General features: G+C 40.2%; 2 protein-coding genes across 11 annotated transcripts in view; one reads left to right on the top strand and one right to left on the bottom strand.

Annotated features, from left to right (window-relative positions):
• The window catches only part of UCHL5 (ubiquitin C-terminal hydrolase L5), a 28918-nt gene extending 28439 nt beyond the window's left edge, over window positions 1-479 (bottom strand). For 4 of the 6 annotated variants that reach the window (XM_061633996.1, XM_061633991.1, XM_061633993.1 and 1 more), the window contains exon 1: window positions 161-479. In XM_061633996.1, the coding sequence (XP_061489980.1) occupies window positions 161-242 (82 nt within the window). In that variant the 5' untranslated portion in view covers window positions 243-479. The remainder of the gene's footprint in view (window positions 1-160) is intronic. The other 2 variants (XM_061633995.1, XM_061633997.1) reach the window with 2 other exon arrangements.
• Window positions 480-550: 71 nt separating this feature from the next.
• On the top strand, window positions 551-23588 carry RO60 (Ro60, Y RNA binding protein). Of its 5 annotated transcripts, XR_009763609.1 has the most exons (10): window positions 2935-3138; window positions 6989-7592; window positions 9672-9892; window positions 10057-10203; window positions 11083-11220; window positions 11865-11981; window positions 12659-12772; window positions 14386-14532; window positions 15228-17653; window positions 22205-23586. XR_009763609.1 is itself a non-coding variant. In XM_061633988.1 (9 exons), exons 2-9 carry the CDS (start codon window positions 7013-7015, stop codon window positions 15378-15380), a joined length of 1617 nt encoding a protein of 538 aa, XP_061489972.1. In that variant the 5' UTR covers window positions 551-680; window positions 6989-7012; the 3' UTR covers window positions 15381-23588. The 5 variants fall into 5 exon arrangements, 4 of the variants coding, with proteins under 4 accessions (XP_061489972.1, XP_061489973.1, XP_061489974.1 ...); XM_061633988.1 differs by lacking the exon at window positions 2935-3138 and adding an exon at window positions 551-680 and having other exon boundaries at window positions 15228-23588; XM_061633989.1 differs by lacking the exon at window positions 2935-3138 and adding an exon at window positions 759-858 and having other exon boundaries at window positions 15228-23588.
• Window positions 23589-24888: the final 1300 nt, after the last annotated feature.

Genomic DNA, 24888 nt, shown 5'->3' with positions numbered 1-24888 from the left:
AAGGATTTTTTTTTGGGGGGGGGGATGAACGTGGAAATCCTACTAGCAGTCCGAAGGAACAGAGCCACCCGTAATTCTAAACCTCTGTCCGGTTCCTCGTCCCGGCATAGCCTCCCTACCACTGCATCTGAAGGAAGCCAACGGCAACCCCAAACCTCACCGAAACCCTTGATGAGCTCCGTGAAGACGCCGGGGTCGCTCTCCATGAGGCACCACTCGCCAGCACTGCCTCCTCCCGCCATGGCGCTAAAGCAGCGGCAACAGCCTCCCGAGTCCTGCTCGCTCTGTCCGCCTCAACGAAAGGTCCAATCTCTCTCTCTCACACCCGGCGGCAGCAGCAGCAGCCTTGCGCTGCCCGCGAACCCTTTGCCCGCCCGATGTACGCCCGCAACGCAATGCACGCGCCGCTCCTTTCCCGATAGTCTCCGCGGCCGACTGCTTTGATGTCGCCGGGGCGGCTTCGTCATCTCTATGGTGCAGGGACACCAACCAACGAGTTGAGAAGATTACAAGTCGGCGAGACTTTAAACTTCCTGTTTCCCACTGAAACGCTATACCCGGGGAGTGGGGTGGTGGTGGAGCATAATGCAAAATAGGCACCTGGTGTACACTCACGTCCTATTACTTCGAATTTAGTTTCCCCGCAGCTTCAGCTGAGAACCAGAAGTGTTGATGTTAAGGTACGTATGGGCAATATGAAGCTGCTTTATCGGACACTGTTGCCTATCCATTTGAGTGGCACTGACTGTCCACCAGGCTGTCAGGCAGGGTTTTTTCCTCAGTACTCCTACCTAAGTGGAGATGCCAGTGACTGATCCTGGGACGTTGTGCATCCGACTTGGGTGCTCTCTCGCTTAGGTATGCACTCCTGTAGGACGCTTGCGCTACGATGTGCTGGGTTATTCCTCCCGAGCCACTCTTACTGTACAATCCTAAACGCGTTTCTTCGGCCCTTATTAACTTAAGCGGCAATCGTAAACACGCTTAAGATCATACTTAGGGGTAAGTTCTATTGAACGCACCGAGATTTACTTTTGAGTGGACATGTGTAGATTTGTGTTGTGAATTGCCCAGGGAAAGTATAGAGAACTTCTTTCCATATAGGGATAAAAGGATATATTAGTGGCGCCTTCTCTAGTCGTCCATAGGGAATCAAGGCCAATGGCGACTTTCAGTTTAATACAGAGAATATAAGGTGCAGTGCATGCTATTCTCGCTGACTTCTAGCGCTGTTAGGGGAAGGGCCTGTGGGTCAGTGGTAGAGCATCTGCTTTGCACGCAGAATGCTCTACCAGGTTCCCAGGTTCAATCCCCGACATCTCTAGGTACAGCTGGAAATACCTGCTCTAGATGGGCCAATACAAGCATATAGATAAAGGTGATCCAGTGGGCATAGTGTACTTAGACTTTCAAAAAGCATTTGACAAGGTACCTCACCAAAGACTTCTGAGGAAGCTTAGCAGTCATGGAATAAGAGGAGAGGTCCTCTTGTGGATAAGAAATTGGTTAAGAAGCAGAAAGCAGAGAGTAGGAATAAACGGACAGTTCTCCCAATGGAGGGCTGTAAAAATTGGAGTCCCTCAAGGATCGGTATTGGGACCTGTACTTTTCAACTTGTTCATTAATGACCTAGAATTAGGAGTGAGCAGTGAAGTGGCCAAGTTTGCTGATGACACTAAATTGTTCAGGGTTGTTAAAACAAAAAGGGATTGCGAAGAGCTCCAAAAAGACCTCTCCAAACTGAGTGAATGGGCAGAAAAATGGCAAATGCAATTCAATATAAACAAGTGTAAAATTATGCATATTGGAGCAAAAAATCTTAATTTCACATATACGCTCATGGGGTCTGAACTGGCGGTGACCGACCAGGAGAGAGACCTCGGGGTTGTAGTGGACAGCACGATGAAAATGTCGACCCAGTGTGCGGCAGCTGTGAAAAAGGCAAATTCCATGCTAGCGATAATTAGGAAAGGTATTGAAAATAAAACAGCCGATATCATCATGCCGTTGTATAAATCTATGGTGCGGCCGCATTTGGAATACTGTGTACAGTTCTGGTCGCCTCATCTCAGAAAGGATCTTATAGAGTTGGAAAAGGTTCAGAAGAGGGCAACCAGAATGATCAAGGGGATGGAGCGACTCCCTTACGAGGAAAGGTTGCAGCATTTGGGGCTTTTTAGTTTAGAGAAAAGGCGGGTCAGAGGAGACATGATAGAAGTGTATAAAATTATGCATGGCATTGAGAAAGTGGATAGAGAAAAGTTCTTCTCCCTCTCTCATAATACTAGAACTCGTGGACATTCCAAGAAGCTGAATGTTGGAAGATTCAGGACAGACAAAAGGAAGTACTTCTTTACTCAGCTCTCTAGTTAAACTATGGAATTTGCTCCCACAAGATGCAGTAATGGCCACCAGCTTGGATGGCTTTAAAAGAAGATTAGACAAATTCATGGAGGACAGGGCTATCAATGGCTACTAGCTGTGATGGCTGTGCTCTGCCACCCTAGTCAGAGGCAGCATGCTTCTGAAAACCAGTTGCTGGAAGCCTCAGGAGGGGAGAGTGTTCTTGCACTCGGGTCCTGCTTGCGGGCTTCCCCCAGGCACCTGGTTGGCCACTGTGGGAACAGGATGCTGGACTGGATGGGCCACTGGCCTGATCCAGCAGGCTCTTCTTATGTTCTTATGTTCAATGGTCTGAGTCAGTATCAGGCAGCTTCCTATGTACTAGCTAACTCTTCAGAGAACGCTCCATCCGGGCACCGGTGCGGCAGATGCTCAGGGATGATGGGAAGTTGAGTCCAATGCCATTGCTGGGGGCAACAATCAGCGGGAAGTGTGGCTGTTGCTTTCATCCGGGTCTCTGCGGCCCATATTTTCTGATGTGAGGGAAGGGTGTGTGAGAGAAGGAGGGGACAAGGATTGCTTGTGGAGGCGGGCACTAACATCCGGGTCCTAGGGATGCCGTCAGCCGGAGAGGGGGCGACAATGCCCGGCTGTTTCCCTGCTCCTGCTCGCTGCTGAGTGAGGGAAGTTGTCAGGCAATCTTTTCGGGGTTGGGAGGAATCTGAAGAGAAACGAAACCCGATCGACCGGAGCTCTCCTTGCAGCATCCCCAGAAGACCACTTTTTGTCGCGGAGGTACGGCTTATTTCCTAGGGAAAGCCACAGAACCTGTCTTGGTCGCCTCTCTCCGTAAGGAGCGAGAATCCCTAGGAGAGTCGGTAGAGGGAATCTCTGCTCTTCTAGTCGTCATGAAGGCCCGGGGCCCCTCCACAACCATCTCTATCTGTCTGTCTCTCTCACACACACACTCTTTCACGCTCGTCCTCTCTCTTATACGCGCACTTTTTTTCACGGTCACACGTAACCCCACCCCAGACAAGTACCACAAATTGAGAGTAGATGAAACGGCAGTGTTACTGATAGGATTATATCAGCCTGTAAACAAGATGTGTGTGTGTGAGTTGCTCTCACAGACCGTGCATCCCCGATGTTCAGTAATTTGAGGCATACCTGTTGGGTTTAGTGTGGTTTAAATGGAGAATGTGTGCATAAACAATGGTCACTCTGCATGTCGATCTCTTGGAGGATGTGCGCATATTAACTTAGTGGGATGAGCAAGGAACTGTGGCCTTTGCCCATTCAATATGTGAAACCTGCAAGAAGTTTTGGAGGATGTATTTTCTGTGATCCACAGCTGAATATACATGTAATGTACAAATGCAGAATATAAATTCAGCTTGGGATCAGAATACTTAAAGAAGCACTGCCTCTCGTATCACGCTCCCCCAACATAAGATCATTGAGGGAAGAGAGACCTTTTTGGTTCTTCTGCAGTGTTATGCAGGAACCTGTGTCAGGGCCTTCCCTGTAGTGGCACCCCATTTGAGTAAAATTCTCCCTGCTAAGTTGGTGATTACTCTGTTGACCTGCCGGTGCCAACTGAAAACACATTTGTGTGCACAGGCCTTTCCTCAGCAGAGTGGTTTTTAGTAATATTGTTGCTGCTCTGGCTTGGTTGTTTTATCTGCCTGTTATTTGAAATGAATGTTTTTTAATATTTTTGTTGTACCCTGGTCCTAGATCGCTTGTCAGGGAAGGAAGGCTTAAATATGTAGTGGGCACCCTATAAAGTATCTGGGATGTTGTGCACATCTTCCAATATGATCTGGAGATTGTGCACATTAGTTAAATGGGTAAAAATGTAAAATCCCCCCTGTAATGCTGTTAATAGGTGCACATTCTCCACAATGTCTGGTGAATGTACATAATGGCTGATACTTATGTACATTGTCCATTAAGCTTCCATAAGGTGTTGGACTATGACCTGGGAGACCAGAGTTCGAATCCCTACATAGCCATGAAGCTCACTGGGTGACCTTGGGCCAGTCACTGCCTCTCAGCCTCATGAAAACCCTAGTCATAGGATCGCCATAAGTCGGAATCGACTTGAAGGCATTACACACACACACACACACAACCACAACATTAAGAAGCTGAAAAAAAGAAAGGATAATGGAAGCTTCTCCTGCCTGATTGCGAGTTTTATATTCTGCAGGCTGCCATGTGAGTAGCTGTTCATATGTTTTTTGCATCCTAATCCCATCTGTGGATACATTGTAGTTACCAATGAGGACAGTAAATTCTTCTTATAATTGGAGGCATTCCACATTGCCTCACAGATTCCAGGGATGAGCACTGCCATTGGCAGAAAGGTTCTTCAGCTCAGTCCAAGTAAACAAAAAGCATAGTAGACTTGGATTGGAACTTAGGGAGCCATCCAAATGCAAACTCTGCTGGGATGAGTGAGTTAGGATCTAGCAGATCTCTGGCTTGGCCAGCTGAACCCCAGCTCAGTTGGGACTACGGCAGTGTAAACCCCCAATCCTGGCTCAGATGAAGATATGCCAGCATAACTCCCTCATTCCGACTCAGTCAGGGCTCATCTGAAGCTGGTGTGGGTCCAAAAAAGGGGCATGGTGGGGGCAGGATCTTAACTCCTTTCAGCTCAGTCACGTGACTTGGCAACCCCGGGGGAATTCACCGGCAAAAAGGGAGGTGCAAGTGAAACTGTCTTTTAAAGTCTTGTTTGACCTCTGCCAGGCGTAGGTCAGATCAGCCAGGCAAAGCCTTGTTCCTGCACAGGGTTTGGATCTAGTGTACGTTAACACAGCTTAATTTAAGGCAGTGTAAATTATTCTGGTTTCCCATAGTTAGAATTGCTCCCTTACCATAAAATGTAGTGGGTGGCTTGGGCAGCTTGTTCTCTCTGCCTAACATAATTCACAGGGTTGTCGTGTAGATAAAATGATAAACTCATGTACATCACCTTGAGCAAATTGGAGGAAGTATGTGATACAAATGATATAAAAAGTAAGAAATCCTCCACCCATTTCTGTTTTCTTGCTGTGTGAATAATTTGGTGTATTTCCACTTTGTATTTAATGTTTGATTTCACCTGCTAGTATTCCCTATTTAGTATGCAAGATTAGGGCTTTTTGACTTGGAAATAGGTTTAGACAACTGTGCTGGTTAGAATGTTTTAGTGTTTGGGGAGTGAAAAGGTTTTGAGTTCTGTTTAAAAACAAAAACAAAAACGTTTAACACTTTATTGCATGTAATATAGTGGAACTTGTCTATCACTAATAACAATATTCAGCATTGATAGGATAGTTGAAATTATTAAAAACATGTGCAAAATAATAAAATATGAACAGATAATTTCCATGTTGCCTAGAAATAATTGGTAATTCTTTAGCATACCCTGAAGAAGTTAGCACATTTTGTTTGTTTTGCAATGACAGTATGAATGCTTTATTCTTTAATGGAAAATAAGTATGCCTCCAATCTATCAAATACTGAAGTGTATGGAAGACAATAAAAGTGGCATTGTGCTTTGTAACTATTAGACACATATCTATCAATAATTGATGGTTGATAACAGTATATTTGTCCTGGGTTAAAAAGGAACTGAATGATTTTGGGTAAGGGCCATACTTCAGTGGCAAAGCATCTGCTTTGCATGCAGAAGTTCCCAGATTCAATCCCTGGCATCTCCAGATAGGTCTAGGAGTATGCCCTGTCTGAAATCCTGGAGAGTCATTGCCAGCCAATATTGACAAAACTGGGTTGGATGGACTGATGGTCTGACTAGATATAAGGCAATGTTCTTCAGCCTTGGGTCCCCAAATGTTGTTGGACCAGCTCCCATCGTCCTTGGCCCCTGGTATAAGGCAGCTTCCTATGTTTGCTGCAGTAGAAAACCTCAAGTAAAATGAGAGAACTATTTCTGAATATCAAGAGGAATTCCCATATCTCAAACAATAAATCAGAAGAGATGTAAAGTCTATGATCCGTGGAAGTACGTGTAATAGTTATGCTTTAAATTGACAAAAGAACTCCTAACTTCATAGAATAGCATAGAGTAGATAAAACAACGTTTGTAAACCCTTCTGTCTGAAATATTCAAAAAGTGAATTTGTGTGCATGTTTGCCCAACTCATTCCATTGGGTTACTGAAAAAGATATATTTAGTATTCAGGTATTAGCATCAGTTTTTTCATTCAGTGCAAATTGTTTCATAGGACTTCTCTTGCCTGGCTCCCTGGAGATCATGCCCACAGATAGAAATCCAGAAACTGTTACAACTCTCACACTTAAAACTGGTTGTATGTATTAATTTGTGTGTGGGTATTGGATTTCACTACTCTTCATTTTCAGATTAAAAAAAAGCAACCTATGAGGCTATAAACAACTTAGAGGCTTTCTATCAAGCAGCATATAAATCTTGTTAAATAATAAATAAAGTTAGATATAACTTCTGAATGGTAGTGGAATCTGAGATTTATGACACAGTCATTAATTTGCATTTTGAAGACATTTTTTGTGCTGCATAACTATATCTATGCAGATTAACATATCTTTTCTATAGAAGAAGGAAACACATAGAAATATTTATTTTTGAAGCACTTTGCTTGTGTGTTTTCAGGAGGCCTCTTAACATTGACAAACTATGGAAGAAGCAGCAAGTCAAATGCAGCCCTCGAATGAAAACCAGGTGCTGAGTTCTGAAGGTGGATACGTATGGCAGGTTACTGATATGAATCGATTGCATCGTTTCTTGTGTTTTGGTTCTGAAGGAGGTACTTACTACGTCAAGGAACAAAAATTGGGCTTTGAAAATGCTGATGCTCTGCTAAGGCTTATTGAAGATGGCAAAGGCTGTGAAGTGGTGCAGGAAATAAAGACGTTTAGCCAAGAAGGGAGAGCAGCAAAGCAGGAGCCCGTATTGTTTGCGCTTGCCATTTGTTCACAGTGTTCAGATTCAAAAACAAAGCAAGCAGCTTATAAAGCTGTCTCTGAAGTCTGTCGCATACCCACCCATCTCTTCACTTTCATCCAATTTAAAAAAGATCTGAAGGAGGGCATGAAATGTGGCATGTGGGGTCGTGCTCTAAGAAAAGCTGTTGCTGATTGGTACAATGGAAAGAACGACATGGCTATTGCTTTAGCAGTGACAAAATACAAGAAAAGAAATGGCTGGTGTCATAAAGATCTTCTCAGATTATCCCATCTAAAGCCTGCAAATGAAGGTAACAACAGTGGGTGTTTTCTGATATAGGAGAGGAAGGGAGGAAGCCTGCATGAACTGGGTAACTATTACTGCCCAAGTTCATTTAGATCAGGGACTGAGAAACTCTGACCCTCCGGATGTTGCTGAACTACAACTCCCCATTATCCCTGGCCATTGGCCAAGCTTGCTGGGACTGATAGGAATTGTAGTTCAGCAACATCTGGAGGGCCAAAGATTCCTCACCCCTGATGTAGACATTACAGAAATTAATGTAGTGGCACTGGCATATAAATATATGTGTAAATGTTTTGAACACATATTTGAGATACTGATATGTAGAAATATGTGATCCTTGACATTTTTCTACAAGCAATAGATGTGCAGTAATTATACTGATGTACAATGCATATTCTGCTATAGATAAAAACCAGACTACTTGTTTGACTTTTTCCTGCTGAGAAAAGTATAAAATTCAAATTGGATTAAGTGTCATGTTTATAACAACATGTATTTCTCTCTTTCCTGGGCTGGTGTGTGCATGTGCGTGTTAGTGTTAGTTACAGTGCAATCTTAGAAGTAAAGTTCTGCCCAGTCCATTGGGACTTGCTCCCAAGAAATAGGATCACAGCTTTATACATTTCTACTGTGAAGTTTAATTCCAGGTAAATGTTCTTCGGACTGCAGCCTTAATATATCTGGATGTAATAGTGAAAACCTCTAAAAAAAAATGGAAGAGATTTTGGGTTTATATATTGTATACTAGTTTCCTTTTCCCATGCTCTTCCTCTTTGTTGCTTGCAAACTCAATGGGAATGGGATTTAGGTACTTTTTTCTTGGAAGAGTGAGCAATGTGAAAACTAAATTTGTTTCTTACATTTGAGAAGTAAATATGATGAATTCATAAACTGCGTTCAAATGCACGGCTTCTCATGATCAGGAACAACTTCGGAGTTGTAGGATGGAAACTGCAGGGTGCTTTCTAGCTTGTCACATGCCTCAGTTTTCAGTAAAGGTATGTTGCAGATAGCATAAGATAATTTTATTTTTCTTCCCGTTTTTTTATTGCAGCAAGTACTGAAAGTCACACCAGGCCAGAAGGGATACCCATATATTCACACTGCAATCATGCACATTCAGGGTAAATGTAATAACATTTGTGAAAAAACCCGGGTGTGCGTAATTGTACGGTAAAATTAATGTTCTGATCTTTCATCCACTATTTGTGAAATCAAGGCAAAATTGATAGAGAAATTATAACTTCTAAACTTCCAAACTTGAGTTTATTTCAAAATAAACTGTGGACCAGATTTGGCTGAGTACCGAGCCAAATCGGGCCTATTTGGAGGCATTTGGGCCTTGGCTGAGTGGGGATGAGATAGCCCCCAGATCTCTGTAGGTTAGGTTGGGCCGCCCAGGAAGAAGGAGGCTGAGCGGAAAAGGCCCCTCTTTGTGGGAGAAGTTAGTGCCTTTCCTGCCCAGCCTCTTCATCTTCCCACCAGGCCTCCCCAAGCCCAGCGTGATATCCACACCCCCTTCGTGTGCATCTTTCCTGTGTGCAGAGAAGCCACTCAAAGGAGCAGGACCTGGCAGGGTGGAATCCTTCCGTTGATCAGCCGGTAAGCAGGAGGATTCATCCTGGCAGTGCCGATCATTGCTCCTTCACGGATGGCTTCCCTGTGTGCAGAGAAGCCTCTCATGAAGAAGCAGTGACAAGCACCGTGTCGCCTGCATACTCTGTGGGAGGGGAAAAAAGGCATAGTGTCTTCTTCCTCTGCCCCCCTCCCAACCATTTTTAAACCCTGTTTTAAGTTAAAATAGGGTTTTTAAAAACTCATAGCCTCAGCCCCCAGATGGCTTCAGGGATGGATCTGGGGTGGGACAGGGCACATTGTCCCTCATTGGGGCCATGGGGTAGATCAGAAAGGCTATGCACAGCTGTAATAAGTATACTTTGCAAAAGTGTGTCTCTGGTTATAAGTTGTCTATAATGATAACTAGCAAACAGTATGGGGGAACGTTCCTTTTTTTTTTTTTAAGCATCATGTTAACAAGCTGTTATACAAGCATTATTGAATAGATTTTTTTCTATTTCAACAGGCCTTGCCATAGTCGCTAAGTATGTAATGAAAGGGTGGAAGGAAGTCCAAGAGGCATATAAAGATAACAAACTTTCTGCTGAGACTGAAAAATTGTTAAAGTATTTGGAGGCAGTGGAGAGGGTGAAGTATACAAAGGATGAATTGGAAGTGATTCATTTGATAGAAGAGTATAGTTTAGTTAGAGAACACCTCCTGACAAGCCATTTGAAATCTAAAGAGGTGAGAGCATTAAATTTGTTATGTGCAGCTAACTGTGTTGTTAACTTGATGATGGATAATTGCCTGTTGATTCTTATATTGTTAAATGTAGTATATTCTCAATTTTTAAATACCATGATATCTTTCATATCATTTCCTGGTCCTTCTGTCCCGTTCTGTACAAGGTGTGGAAAGCATTGCTACAGGAGATGCCCTTAACAGCAATGCTGAGAAATCTAGGAAAGATGACAGCAAATTCTGTCCTTGAACCAGGAAGCCCAGAAGTAACAATAGTTTGTGAAAGACTAAGAAATGAAAAACTTCTTAAAAAGGTAAGAATTGTGTGTGTTATTCTAACACAGCTCTGTCCAGTAGTTGCGGTTTTGAGTTGGTCCACTAACAGAAATCTCTGTTGAACATGTAGCTGCACTTACAACTAAAAAGGTGATTTCACACTTAATGAATTTTGAAATTGGATATCTTGATTAATAAGAAGTACGTTGGACTTGCAAAAGTCAATAGACATGGAAGAAAGAAGGACACTGTTTCTATTTTAGGGACCCATCTGTAGGCAACTGGGGAGCATTCTAGATAAGGTTAGAAAAACAAGAATCTTGGGTAGTCTTCATTCTGTACATTGCCACAATATTATTAGGATATTGGTTGATCACAAAAATATGTTGGGAGTTCTCTCAGAAAAGGATGAAGTATTGTGAGCTTGTCAAAGTAACAAACCATTATTACTGTCTCCACTATTTTGGATAGCATTTTTGCAGATTGCCATTTTACAGGAAGACCAGAAACTTTTTTGTCAAATGGGAAAGAAATCCCTTTTGAGGGAAGATTTTGATTCTTCTGTGAGGCTTCTAAAGTCAAGTATGAAAGGATATGATAGAGCAGAAACATATTTATTGGAGGTAGGGAGTATTTAGGCTTCAGTTCAGCTTGAATCACCCAGGCAAAATCTATGAGGCCATCAAAGAGGGTTTTTTTTATAAAAAAAACCCCCTAAATATGTACTGCACATCATGCAGGGCCCCCTTTCTCCAAATTTGGTGCAAAGCGAAGATAAGCGCTACACCAAATCTTAAAAGATTTAATGTAAGTTACTGTGTATATAAGAAAATGTAAGAAGACCATACCCCTTTTCTGTATTTAGAATATTCTTTTGTCAATTACATGTATTTGAGAATGCACCTCTCTTTTTATAGGCCCGAATACATCCATTCCATATTTTGGTTGCACTAGAAACCTACAAAGGAGAACGTGGTTATCGGGGAAAGCTTCGCTGGCAACCTGATAAGGATATTTTGGAAGCACTTGATGCCTCATTTTACAAGACCTTCAAAGTAACTGGCAATTGTAGATGCAGGAGTTTACAACCCTTTTAACAGCATGTTGATTTAAACTTGTATCTTGCGTCTATCTAGTATAAGCCTATAGATGAGTGATCTCTGATTAGGAAAATACTGTATTCTAATAATAAAGATTTAAGGACAGGATGATTAAAGTGCCCAAGACCTCTGAAAAATGAAATTTTTCTTTGCATGATCCAGAGCTACAAGAGCATTCCATCAACTCTTTGCCTCCTTTCTTGCCCTAAGTCCTATGGAGACCCATCCTGCAGATTGTACTGCTTTGGCCACCAGAACATATTGTGCACCCTTGGCATATCTGTACTGTGTAGTCTACATAGTTCTGACCAACTTCCAATGTCATGCCTGTAAATATAATGTATTTTCTCTGCTCCATAGTCCCAGCATCCTCAAAGAGAGTTTAGGGACACATGGGAGACTGAAGGGGGGAGGAGAGGAAGGGGGAGTGGAAATCAATTGCACAAGCAGATGGCCGTAGCAGGATATCGCCCTCTGTTTCTTCAAGAAAGCCATTTATTTTACTGACATTGCTAGTTCTCAGTGCACTCTTATGCTACAAAAGCAGCAATAATAACAATAAAAATCTCCTGGCTTTTCTTCTGCCCCTCTTGCTTTAGACAGTGGAGCCAACAGGGAAGCGTTTCCTGCTTGCAGTTGATGTCAGTGACTCTATGTTCCAAAAGGTTTTGGGCAGTGTGCTGAATGCTAGTACAGTCGCTGCAGCAATGTGTATGGTAAGACAAGTTGTGGACTCTCCAAACTCTTTGGATCCAAATTTGAATGTTGTGCTGTCTTTCAGGCCTGAACATGAACTCTGCCTACAGATCTAATCAAGGTACACCTAACAACTAGAGTAATGGATAGAGTGAGGGAGGAACTTGTGATGCCTTTAGGAGTCTTTCCTCATGTTTTTAAAAAAGATGGCTGTAAAAGACAAAAGCAGATTTACAGTTTAAAAGAAAAGCTGCCATAAAGTGCTCTAGAAGAAATCCAAACATAATAACCCCTAACTAACTATATAAAAGTAGAATGCAGATAATTGTGCATGCTTTCAGTGTGTGTGTGTACCTTTTTTAAAAAAAAAAAAAGACTTAGAGGGCACCGCTGGTACTCAAAAATGCCTGAGGTTAACACATTTCTAGCAAGGCAAGGAGCCACCTTGATGGCACTTTACCTCAGAACCTCAATAGCAGCAACAAAATAGATACTAGAGGACAGAAGGTTCTGGCAGAGAGTGACAGAGTTTTGTTGAAGAGTACAGGAGTGGGGGACTGGCAGAGGGAAGGTGGCTATAGGAATGTGAATCTCTGAAAAGCCTGAGGCAGACACTCTTTGATCTCCCATCAAAGCAGAGAACACAAGAATGGAAATAAAGTGGCTTAATTTTTTCTGTTTGTCTCTCTCTTACCAGGTTGTTGCACGCACTGAAAAAGATTGTCATATTGTTGCCTTTTCCCATGAAATGGTCCCTTTTCCAGTGACTGAGGGCATGACATTACCTCAAGTATTACAGAAAATGTCTGAGGTATCTAGAGCTTTTGTTTTCACCTCCCAATTTTATATATGAAAGTTCACGTAATTGTATTGAATTGCAAAAAAGGAAGGAGAGTTTCTCTCTCATTTTGAACAAAGCCTTTTATAAATAAATCTTCTAAAGTATTTTTCAGATTATTTTTCACCTCTTTAATTAAGGCTGAAGTTATCTGTGAAAATATTTAAATGCAATTCTCATTGTAATTCTGTTCTATTTCTATGTAATCCTATACGTACATACTTGGAAGTAAGCCTACCTGTGTTCAGTGGTAGTTTCTCTCTAGTAAGGATATTTAAGGTCATAGCCTTATGTACGTCTTAAAGTCTGTAGATCACTTTCTCCAGTAAGGTGGGATGAAGCCCCATACCAAACACCCATAGAATCAAACTAAAATATAGAACTAAAGTTTTGTTGTACAATACCTTACGTACATGGTACATTACAGAATTGCATGACAAAAACCAAGAAAGTAAGGCCCTGGCTTGAGTTGCTTATACTGTAAATTTCAAAAGGGTGACAGGGAAGGGAGAGACAAGGGTAAGATGGGAAGAGCAGGGGCAATTGCCTGTATTTAAGCTTTGTTGCAGCTGAGGCTGGACATTGAGAGGCTTCACACAAATGTGTATTTGAGGTGTGGTTGGAAGGTGTAGAGAAAGAAAAAGAGGCCATGTTATATAGCTGTTTGAGGAGGGAGTTCTAGGGATAAGGGGCAGAAAGGGCATGTGGATAAAACTGTTTTAAGAGAACAGGAGGCTTTTGGTCAGTTGTGGGCAATAGAGTTTGATGAATTAATGTGGGCAGGAATGTAAAAGGAAACAAGGGCAAAGAGATGCTAGGGCAAAAACAGGGATAGCTTTAAGTGTAAGGACAGGAAGTTTATGCTGGATGCAGAAGAAGATAGGAAGTCACCAGGGATTTGAGGAGGGCTTCCCAGGGTCCATTCAGTGTGGGATTTGAACAAAAGTGAGATGTGGCAAAGGAAGGTCAGAGAGAGTGGGGGAGAGTAGTCACAGTGGGAGATGTCTATATCTGATTAATGCTATGGCCAAGGGAAAGCAGAAGAAAGGATGGGTTTTAGCAGCGAGAAACAACACTCCCAGCCTATTCCAGCCTGTCTATTGAAGGCCCCCTCTAGTAAGGTCTTCCAGTGCTTTGTAAAGAGATTTTGGCTTTGACTTTCTAGGGGCAGGGAATTCTGTAGTTGTATCTAAAATTGTTTCTTTATGCAGTCTTCACCTACTCAAATAATTATAATAAATACATCTCTGGCATCTCCAGTTAAAAGGTTCAAGTAGCAGGTCATGTGAATGATCTCAGCGTTATACCATGGAGAGCCCCTGCCAATCAGTAGAAAATTCTGGGCTAGAGGGACAAAAACAGTCTGGTGCTAAGACAACTTACTTGAGAGGCAGTTGTTTAATTACAGAGAGATGCGATCAAGGAAAACTGGTGTCTTTTTGTAGAACTCCATTCACTTTCCCATTGCTGTCTCTTGTGTCAGAAGTACAGTCATACCTGAAAAAACCATTAATATTTGCAGTACAGTTCCAGTCTGAAACACCTGCTAACTTGTCTTGTTACTGATCATTTCTTATTTATCCTAGATTCCAATGGGTGCTACTGATTGTTCTCTTCCAATGCTGTGGGCTCAAAAGACAGGTGTAGCTGTCGATGTCTTTATTGTGTTTACGGATAATGAGACCTTTGCTGGAGATACTCATCCTGCCACAGCCTTGAGGAAGTATAGGGAGGTAAATGCCCTTTGTATAATGCCATAAAATTGATAATATAGGATTTTTAAATAGTTCCCAGCTTTTGAAGGCTATGCTGCAGAAAGGAGAAAACTCTTCAGGAACTGTTATGTGGCAATAGAAACCACAATACTAGTGGCTAGCTCACTATTGGAAGTGTTTCAGTTTATATTAATAACACTCCAAAAATAATGTCTCATCTTCAAACATTTTGCTAAGTACACAGTAGTCTGCTAAGGGGCTGTACATTGTGGCTGTTCAGTGGATCTATAACACGGTCAACCTGACTCGCACAAGTGACTTATGAATGTCCCCAATAGTGTGTATTGTGGTAATAAAAGCTCCCTGAAAGCAAAGCAGAACCAATAAGAAAAGGATTACCACAAGTAGAACAGAGAGGCAATGACAGAAGGAAAACCAATGTAATTCTCCTGTTGGCCCAAGGGGGTCTCATTATAGTGCAGGACAGCTGGAGTGAGAAGCCCAGAGGTGTCAGTGAGGAGGTGAATCTTTCATATTGTTCTGAAGCAAAGAGGTTGAGCCAGGAGAATTCCCTCCAAAGGTTTGATGGGGATGGGCAGCCAGGGTTCCTATATTTGTCATAATAGAGCCTACAAAACTTGTCTTTTTAAAACCGTTCATACATTCTGCTGGTGGATACTGAAAAAACCTTTTCTTTCTTTCCTTCCCTTTAGAGAATGGGTATTCCATCCAAGCTGATAGTTTGTGGAATGACATCCAACAGCTTTAGCATTGCAGACCCAGATGACAGAGGCATGTTGGATATATGTGGCTTTGATACAGGAGTGCCAGATGTCATTCGAAACTTCACTTTGGATTTGATTTAAATCTGTGAACACCTGCTTTATTGAATCTGTTACTTGCTGAAGACTTTGACCTGGGACCTACCAGTCGGATTGACTGACTGTACTAACTTACAACTGAGTTTGATGCATCAATTGGAATGTTGAACACTTTTTAAGGGGATGTAAAGAGAAGTGGAGGCAGAATCACTTTCTGGGGAGATTGTGCACATCTCTTGCATATAGTTTAAAAATAGAGTTGGGAAGCCTTCTAGAAATAGCTCTGAAACACTGTATGCATTAATTTTTTTTAATAGCTTACCTATAACAAGGTATTCCATTGCTTTATACTTTATTTTCTGAGAATAATTTTATTCTGTTACTTCCAGGATGGGAAGTGATTTTAATATTTCATTGCATACAACATGTTTATATTTGGCAACTTGCTGCTTTCAGTGGTCCTTGTATTAGTTGGGGATTCTGTATCTACAAGATTGGGGATATTTTTTAGACAACTGGATTGTCCCAAGGGATACGCGAGTGGGGTTCAGTCTTCAGCCTTCTCCTAAATCATCCCTTTTTTCAAAGCACGTCTTGCAAAAATTGCACGATTTTGTAGTTATGCATTCTTACCACACTTAATTCATGAATAAGTATCTTTTAAATTTTATATGTTTGCTGAAATGAAGACGTATCATCAAGCAAGTTTGTGTATTTGCACATGTTAATCAAAGGTGAATGAAATCATAAACCTCACTGCTTGGCAAAGCTCATACTGAGAAAAATTGTGACGACTAATTTCATAGTGGTAATATGCTCTGAAACTGTCTAAAGTGATGATAACGCAGAACCAATACATGTTTCAAGTATTTTCAGTGCAGTTGATTCCAATGAGAAGCTATATTTTAGTCAGCAGTAATTTGTGGTGAAATATTAGTGCAGACAAAGCCTAAGTAGTTTTCAGCTCTGTAGTGTACTATAGGGAAATACTTTTGGATTGCACTAGACCACACAACTGTGATAGGGGTACAAAAGCTACGTATATTTTAAACTGAAGGGAAAAAAGTTTTGATTACATTGTAATGGATTTTTGGCCTTTTCTGGAGTTGAATGTATTTGGTACATAGCATCAGGATCCTATCTTGCACAGTCCCCTTTGAAATGTAAGGGAAGTGCACAACAGCAGAAGTGATTTTTCCTTCAGTCAGATTCTGCAGAATGTTAACAGTAGATTGAATTATTTTCCTTCACAGAAAACCTGTGTTAATCAGTGCAGCGGGTAGAGCAGAACTGATACTTAGGCATATATATTGGAGTCCTTAAGTATGCCATATAATACAAAAAGTTTTTTTCTCATGGCTTAGTCATAGTTTGGATTTAGTCTGATAAACTTCTTTCAAGTGTACTTCTCAGTACAAACACTGATCCGTCTAGAAAAATTGTAGCAAAGTAATTATACAGTGCATTCTGCATATATTTTGTAGCCAACTGCTTGTATGTGCCTCACAGCCTGGTAAACATTTGCTTTAGATTATAATGACCAAGGGTGCAGCAACTGGCAGCTTCTTAATCCATTCCAATGTTTTTGCTCTGAATTTTGTATAAGAGGCTGTGGGTGCTTGCATTTTTTTTACAACTCTATAAATTACTTGCAGATGCAATACCTTTTTTATATATATAAAAATGCTTAAAATGGCTAGAGAAATTTCTCTAATCTATTTTGATACTAGTACCTAAAAATAAAGCAAATCAGTTAGAATTTGTGGTTGTTGCAGGGTATACATCTTAAGACTCTATTACTGTGTAAGCAGTGACATATGCTTATATAGCGCTGCAAAGTTTGACTAATTGGTAGAGTATTTGATTAAAAATTTAGATCAAGAAAGTGCCCAGTTAACAGAGCAACACTGTTTAAAAAATAATATAAGCAGTATGTATAGTTACTTTTCTGCCTTCTACAGAAGCAGCAACCGATCAGAAGCAGCTATATTTAAAATCATGCCATTTAAAGTACTTGTGGCTGTACTCTTGTAAATTTTTATTAAAGAAGCCAAATGTCTGAAAATGTTTCCATAATGCCGGGCTGCTTTTCCAATATCTTGGGTGATATTTGTTCTAAATTAGCTCTTTAATTTTCAATGGAGATTCTTGGCAGACATTTCCTACTTAACTGAAAAAAATAAACATCATTCTGGTTCTTATGATTATTATGCCTTTTCCTATAGAGAGATGTCCAACATATGGAGTAGATGCATGATTGATCTACAGATACTATTGACAGTTACTGACAATATGAACAGAACTACTGTCCTCCCCAGGTACGAGAATCTCAAACGCACAATAAATGGTAAAGGGTACAATAGTCAGTTGCTGCTAAGTGTGAAAAGAATTGCTAACCCTAAACATTATTAACTTAAAGTATGTGGTTTGTATGGCATTTGTAAAAGTTTGGTGTAAATAATAGGTGATTCAGAGAATAAGCTTGTTCAAGTAGAAGCAAATTGAAGTGACCTTGTGTAGCTTTAGCACAAATTTAGTTCATTGAAAACAAAAAGGAATACAGCTGTACCTGCACCATGTTTCTGTGTGTTAGAAATGAAGAGTTCTGGTTTGTTTTGCAGGTGGAGATTTAGGGCCAATTCTGATGTAACATTTTTCCATTATGGAGGAATGCCTGTAGCAGCCTAAACCAGGGGTGGCTGACCTGTTGCCCTCCAGATATTGTTAGACTACAACTCCCATCAGCCCTAGCAAGCATAACCAGTAGTCAGGGATGATGGTAGTTGTAGTCCAGCAACATCTGGAGGGCCACAAGTTAGCCAGTCCTGTCATAAACATTGGCTAGGATCTGAAGAGTTACTCTAGGTGTGGCCAGTGATGTAGTTGTGTCCTGTTGAATTTTTGCTTCCTATTCCATTAAATTGTAGTACCTCACCTCCTCCCCCATCACAAATTGATTTTGAGATTTTCCTCAGTTTAAAAAGAGATTTTCTACATGACATAGAGTGGATTGGCTGATCAAGAAGTGCTAGTCAGATTATTCCATGAGCATGTGGAACTAGCCACGCAGTTTTGAAAATCTGTGCTCCTTTCAGCAAAACTGTTGTTTTTTTACCTTGACACTTTTCCATACATTCTTCCTTGGAAGGATTTTTTTTTACAGACACTGATCTATGATACAAAACATTGTTTTGATTAGCCTAGCTGATTTTATTCTCCAGAACTCCTAGGTTGACTTTTTGAAAAATGTTAACCTGCCTTCCAGATTACATTCAGTCATTCAAATTATTCTTCAAACAAAAGTCTGGAATTGCCTTTTCACCAAAGAATATCAGTGATCCCCTTAGATAATTCATTTACTTTGTGCCAATATTTTATGAAAACATTAAAAGTAGAAATGAAGCTCAGTTTTTCAAAAGTTTGTGTTTACAATATGCAAGTGTTTCTCAGGTATATGGGTAGCTATTCTGATTTTGATGTCAAAATGCTATGAAATTAAGTCCTGCCTTTTTCTGCCTGTGTTGTAGAAGCAGTAGAGTGTAGCAGGTAAGGAGGAGGAGGGGAGCAGCAATCAGGGTAGAAGGTGAGGTGCCATGACTGGTTCTGTATTCAAGATGACCAAGGCTGTTTCTCATTCTTTTATGTGCTGTTTATCTTTGTTGTATCCTCTATTCTGGGCATTCCGGTATTGCAGACAAATTCCATAGATTGTATTGGTGCTGAATAAAACTGGTTCTGTGCATGTGGGCAGAACAGACTTCAATTGGTTATTTGGTAGGTAGCATAAAGTGTTGCTGTAGGAGAGGTTGCTAGGCAGCTGTGAGAGCAATTGGGTGTTTGAAGGAACTGAATGAGTACTTCTGCAAAATAAAAAGTGTTACCTATTAAATCTGGATGTGTTTATGTGACTTAATGCAGCAGTTATCAGTTGGGTAAATAAACTGTTAGTTTTGAGTTAAAAGGTTTTCAGATGCTTACTACTATGGATCTAAGCTATTAACTTTGGGAAAGTCCTATAAATGTCACTGTGGAACTGCTTCTGAGGGCAGTCCATAGAAAAGAAAATGCTGAAGTTTGTAAACTAAAATGGAGAAATTATTGTAGGGATAACATATATATTGGGACTTGGAGGTGGATGAATTAAAAATTAGGGACCTAATTCTAAAAGAAGCATTGAGAAGAAAACTATTTCCTGAAAAGGGTTTTGATTCCTTCTTCAAATGCATGTCTTTGTTCAAATGGTGACACACATAATTACAATAAATTAAGAATCTGATAGAAAAATGAAGACTTTAGTAGGAGTGAAGAATGTGCAGAGATGAAAGAAATTTGAACAGTTTGAGAAGGGATACAATTAGCACTTTATGAGATTTTGGGATGAGAAATTAAAATTGAACTGAAATTGTTCTATTTCTATCTACCATCTGGAACCTGTATGTTATTTAAAAATAAGGGCTTGTATCTAGTTGTGAAATTGGCTTCTCTCTTACATAACAGGGCTTTCCTGCCCATGTCCATGTTCAGCTCCCTGCACACATGCCCCCCAAAAGCCTCTTCTGACAATTTGGACCCTTGAAAAAAGCCCTGGGGCATGGTACAGATGGGGAGGAAGGGGCAGAAAAGCCTTGTGATATGAACAGCCTTCTGTTTGAATAATTTTGGATACAAGCTATGGTAAAGCATGAATTGATTAATGCTGATAAGTAGTCATTTCATAAAGCCAGATGATGAACGTAATCCAAGGCCCTGCAGCACTGGTGCCTTGTGCTTGTTTCTGTGAAGTAGTCCACGTGCTTATGAGGATTTCCTACCACGTCTGTAGTTCACAGAAGAAACAGAACCTGAAACCCCTGGTGTGGAGATAACTATGTGTCACATTTTCTGGCTCATGAATAGTGAATAATGTATGGTCTATGGACTACACCATAATGTTTTTGTTTAATTCTGAATGTCTTCTGTTGGTGTATACAAAATGTTCATGCTATCACGTCTCTTACTACACAAATGTTACTGGCTCACTTGTGACGCTTTAAACCCTGGTGCTGTTCAGGCTCCATTCATTTTCTCTGTTCAAGTTTTACAGAAGTGTATGGAAGTGCTGAATGAACTGTGTCCTAAGCAGGTAGCTTTTCCCTATGAATAGTTGTTCTAGAGGTCATCTTAATCCCACTCATTCTTCTTTTGGTCACTTTTCTGAGGGTTGCCAGTTCCAGGTATGATTTGTGCTGCTAATCTTTGTTCTTTTTTTAAATTATAAATACTACTACTTTAGACCTTTGTTCTTGCATTTCTTTCTGTAGTAGTAGACTGAACCTATAAGCTGGTGCAGACATAACCATTTGTTTAAACTGGTTGAGGTAGAAGGATGCTCCTTCTCCCCTCTAGCCTCAACTAGGCTAACTTAGTTGGCAAAGGGTTATATCAATACAGATGGTAACTGTGGCTAATGATAACCATAATTCCCACTTAAATGGAATTTTTAATCAGCTTCTAACTTCATATTCTGGCTACTTAGTGCTGACCATGATTAACATTTGTGCCAACATAACCCTTAAACATGATTGAGGCTGCTGTGGGAAATTAATGCCAGAGAGGTGGGAGTGAGCAATCATATGACTGGCTCCCAAATTCGCAGCCATGGATAGGGCATCAGAAAACACAGGCCTATGGTCCATTGACCTCTTATGGACATAGTCTTTGATTTCACAAGAGTTGCTTTGTGTATACCCATATGCTCACTGAAGTGGGATCGCAGTGTTGATGATGGATGTTAAATACAGATGGCATAAAATAATGTTAGCTGATGGTTTCACTAGAGGATTGATAACAAGTGTGAGAAATTGAGGGTCCAGATGGGCAGGAAGCTGTGGGGTACAAGTTGAATAATCATGGTACTTCAGGAGTACAATAGAAATAAGAAAATTGAGCATATATCAGTAAAGGTTTTAAAAATAAAATTACAAGGTTGTTTGTGTTCTTTGTTCTTCTTGCTTTGGGTATAGTTGTTTATAGAAATTGAGCAGTATTCCTATTACTGAGCTAACGTACAAGAAGACTGATTAATTTGAAGGAAAGGCTTCAGTTGTCGCCAGTTAACTAGTGTAGAAGCAGACAAAGCACAGTGCTTTACAAAGTATACACCTCGGTGCTTGCCAAACTCAATTAAAAATAACCTAAAATCAGATGAACATGTGGAAGGCCTGGATTAATTTTTGTGATACTAGAAATGATGCATTAGAAATGTTTTCCTTGGATTCACAAAGTGCTTGAGAACCTGATGAATACTGTGCAGGCCGTTTTTCTTTTCCTATATTTGTGAATTTGGAGTAGAGAAATTATTCTTAAGATGAGTGCACTTTAACATGGCATAATACTATAACCATAACATTAACGATGAGCACAATAGGTACCAAACTGCCCTTTTAAAAACTTTGTTCACCTTGAATACCAAGGAGGCTAGGCTAGAACCCTTTTTTAAATATCTGGTTTTCTCTGTGAAGGAAATATTTTGTATGGAGCTTTCAACCATGTGAGTCCCCACTTATAGTCTGACGTTATAATGCCAGGCACAGGTTTATCACTTCAGAGAGAACTTGCCCTTGTATTCACTTTCTCATTTGAGTAGCTGTTCTTAAATTGATACTTTGTTAAAAATACATTTGCATATTTGGAGCAATATAGGTCACATTGTGTACAAAAGTAACTGCTATATAATGCTAATTTTATGTGTAATTGTACAACAAAGTTAACATTATTGTTACAGCTGCCAGCTGCATTGCTAGTTATTAGATCCAAATTAGGTTGATACAGGATGTGGGGGGCATTGTTAATAGACTGATAAATATAATTTTGATGTTTGTTTTTTCTAGGAGAAATGAAAGAATGAAAAAAGAGCCTTAATTTGGTAAATGGTGTCATTCTTGCTTAGAATGCCTTAAGACTCATATGAAATGGGCACTCATTTGAATCTGTAGATGTGCAACGTTTTTCATAAATAATTAAGTTCTGCCTTAAGCCACACCACTCTGAGACTCAGCAGGGTACAATTTAGCAGCACTAGGCTAAGAGAGGGTGGGAAGGGAGGATAGCTTTTGTGGAATAAGGATAAAAAAATGTAATGCAACCTAGACATACCACCAATTTGCATGGTTTTTTTGCATTTATTTGACTGAATTTACTGTACTGTAGGAAAACACTGTATTCAAAAACAAAGCTGTTTATCCTAAGTGATCAGATTAATTTATTTTACTACTGTTGTCGGAAGATAGACCAGCTTTCAGCTGTTCAGTTTCAGATTCAATTCTTTTAGAAAGTTGCCATAGATATATTGACCAGCATTTGTACAAAACGTGCTTTTTTATTTTTTAAAAAGGTATGTTTAGTGTGAAATGTGTTTGTATGTCTAATTGGTAGATAAATATTAACAGGGTCATAAAGAACTTAACAAATTGTTGACACTTGAATGGCAGGAAGAATACAGTTATCCAAGTCTCTGTGTTTATGACTTGCTTTATATGTGTTAAATGTGCACTAAGCCATTAAAAATAAGCAAGACTGGCAATAAACTACAAAATTTGCCCATTTAAACTTTTACTATAGAAGTAAGTTTATACATTTTGCTGTTTGCTTGTATGTTGACTTAGAAGTTGCTGTTCATCTTTTAAAGGTGAAAAACTGCCTTCTGTTGGAACAAACTATATGTTAGATGCAAATGTGTATAAAGAAGCCCTGATAATCGTTTGTTAAACAGCTTAAGGAGATGACTGTTTTGAATGGAGTTTTTGTTTTGTTAGGATGAACATGCATCAGGGAAGTAGAATGGAAAAACAGCTAGGTGGGGAAAGTGAAGCAGACTCTTCACTCAGAATCTTCTTCTCCTGCAGCTGCTTTTCATTCCAGAAAGCAAGCAAACAAACTGCCAGAGCTTCATAAAATAATTTGGCTATCATGTATAGTTAGGCCTTAAGAGCTTTGTGTTGATATTTGACTGCTACTTAAAAACAAGTCAGATAATCAGCCTGAATGTTGTTTTTAACAAAACAAGTAATGCATATTTAACTGAGACACAATAATTTTCTTAATAAGAAAGGTGAATATTATTTGTCAGAGGGTAGTTTTTTGTCTTATTCATATCCTTCATTTTTGAATACTTAACCGTTTTTGACACTTACGGCAAATACGTTCCTAATCTGCCTTATGATTTGTAGAACATGACAAGTACAAAATAAATTCTATGCATATCATTCTCTTAAATGACTTCCCAATCACTATGAATTGACTACCATAATTATCACAGAATGATAGGAATATATATGGAAAATATGATCATAAGATCAGTTGGAACTGTGGTTGGGCAAGTGCTGGATGCTGCTCATGTCTGTATACCTACATTCTGACTCCTTGGGTGAGATCTAATGCAGCATGAGCAGGCATTCGCTCATGCAGGAGAGCTGTTCCTTTCTCTCCTCTCCCTCCTCAGCTCCCTGTGCATCATCAAAATCTGCTCTAGAGGGTTGGGAATCTTCAAGACCAAACTTTGGGGATGGGAGAAACCTGGAAGTTTCATTGCACAGACAGATGAACAACACTGGATACCACCCTTTGTTTTCAGGCTTCTGAAATATGGTGGCCTTTGGCCTTGGCTGTTGGGCATGCAATTAGGTATGAGATGAAAATGGGATTGGTGTAATAGCTATTGCTATCTTCTAATGGCTTACAAAAGCCATTGGATATTTTCTTATGAATTCTTATGTCTTATTGTCCCTGTGAGCTTTCTGATCATACCTGTCCCAAGCATACTGACAAAGTGGTTTAGAAGGAGAAAAAGGAAAGACACTTGCAGAGGTGTGGTGTATTGCAAGATTACTGACTTCACGTTTCAGATTGAGGGAAAAATATGTTTCATGGTTGGCTTTACCATTAAGTAACTCTAGTAGGTGGCTGCTTTTTGCTGCAGAAATGAATAAAAGGAATTTACTTTTGTTTCCCCATGGTTAATCAGGGCTGTGGAGTCGGAGTCGGAAGCAATTTTGGGTGGAGTCGGAGTCAGTAGAAATGTACTGACTTCGACTTCAAAATAAAATTAATATTTTAATATTAATATTAATTTATTAATATTAATATACATTTGCCATTTATGAAGGAGTCAGAGTCGGAGTCAGACAGTAGAAAAATTAATATGCATTTGCCATTTGTGAAGGAGTTGGAGTCAGACCGTAGAAAAATAGAGGAGTCAGAGTCGAAGGTTTGGCATACCGACTCCACAGCCCTGTGGTTAATGTGGGGCTACTAGTCGGAAACAACAGAGGTACAAAGTATGGAGAGTCCTGCTACAGAAAGGTCAAATATTTCAATCAAATTCACTTAGGTGGTGCACGATTTCGTGGAGAAAAGTAACAAGGATGGAACTAGGCTGAGGGAAACGTGTTTAGTTGGAGATGAAATGTGTTTGAACATGGACAAAAACAAATACGGAGGTTCTCAATTGTAGCATCTATTACCTACAGCAGGGATAGGGACCTTGTATCCCTACTTTTTTTTTTTTTGCAACTTC

Source organism: Rhineura floridana, chromosome 6 (genome assembly GCF_030035675.1).
Source record: "Rhineura floridana isolate rRhiFlo1 chromosome 6, rRhiFlo1.hap2, whole genome shotgun sequence".
Taxonomy (NCBI): Eukaryota; Metazoa; Chordata; class Lepidosauria; order Squamata; family Rhineuridae; genus Rhineura; species Rhineura floridana.
Note: the sequence above shows the minus strand (reverse complement) of the source record. Positions and strands in the feature narration are given on the sequence as shown.

Bases quoted from the DNA above. Each gene is read 5' to 3' on its own strand.
- RO60 (XM_061633988.1), top strand. From the start codon at position 7,013: ATGGAAGAAGCAGCAAGTCAAATGCAGCCCTCGAATGAAAACCAGGTG. The intron at 10,204-11,082 runs GTAAGAATTGTG...CTCTTTTTATAG, and splicing joins ATGAAAAACTTCTTAAAAAG to GCCCGAATACATCCATTCCA. The intron at 11,982-12,658 runs GTAAGACAAGTT...CTCTCTTACCAG, and splicing joins TCGCTGCAGCAATGTGTATG to GTTGTTGCACGCACTGAAAA.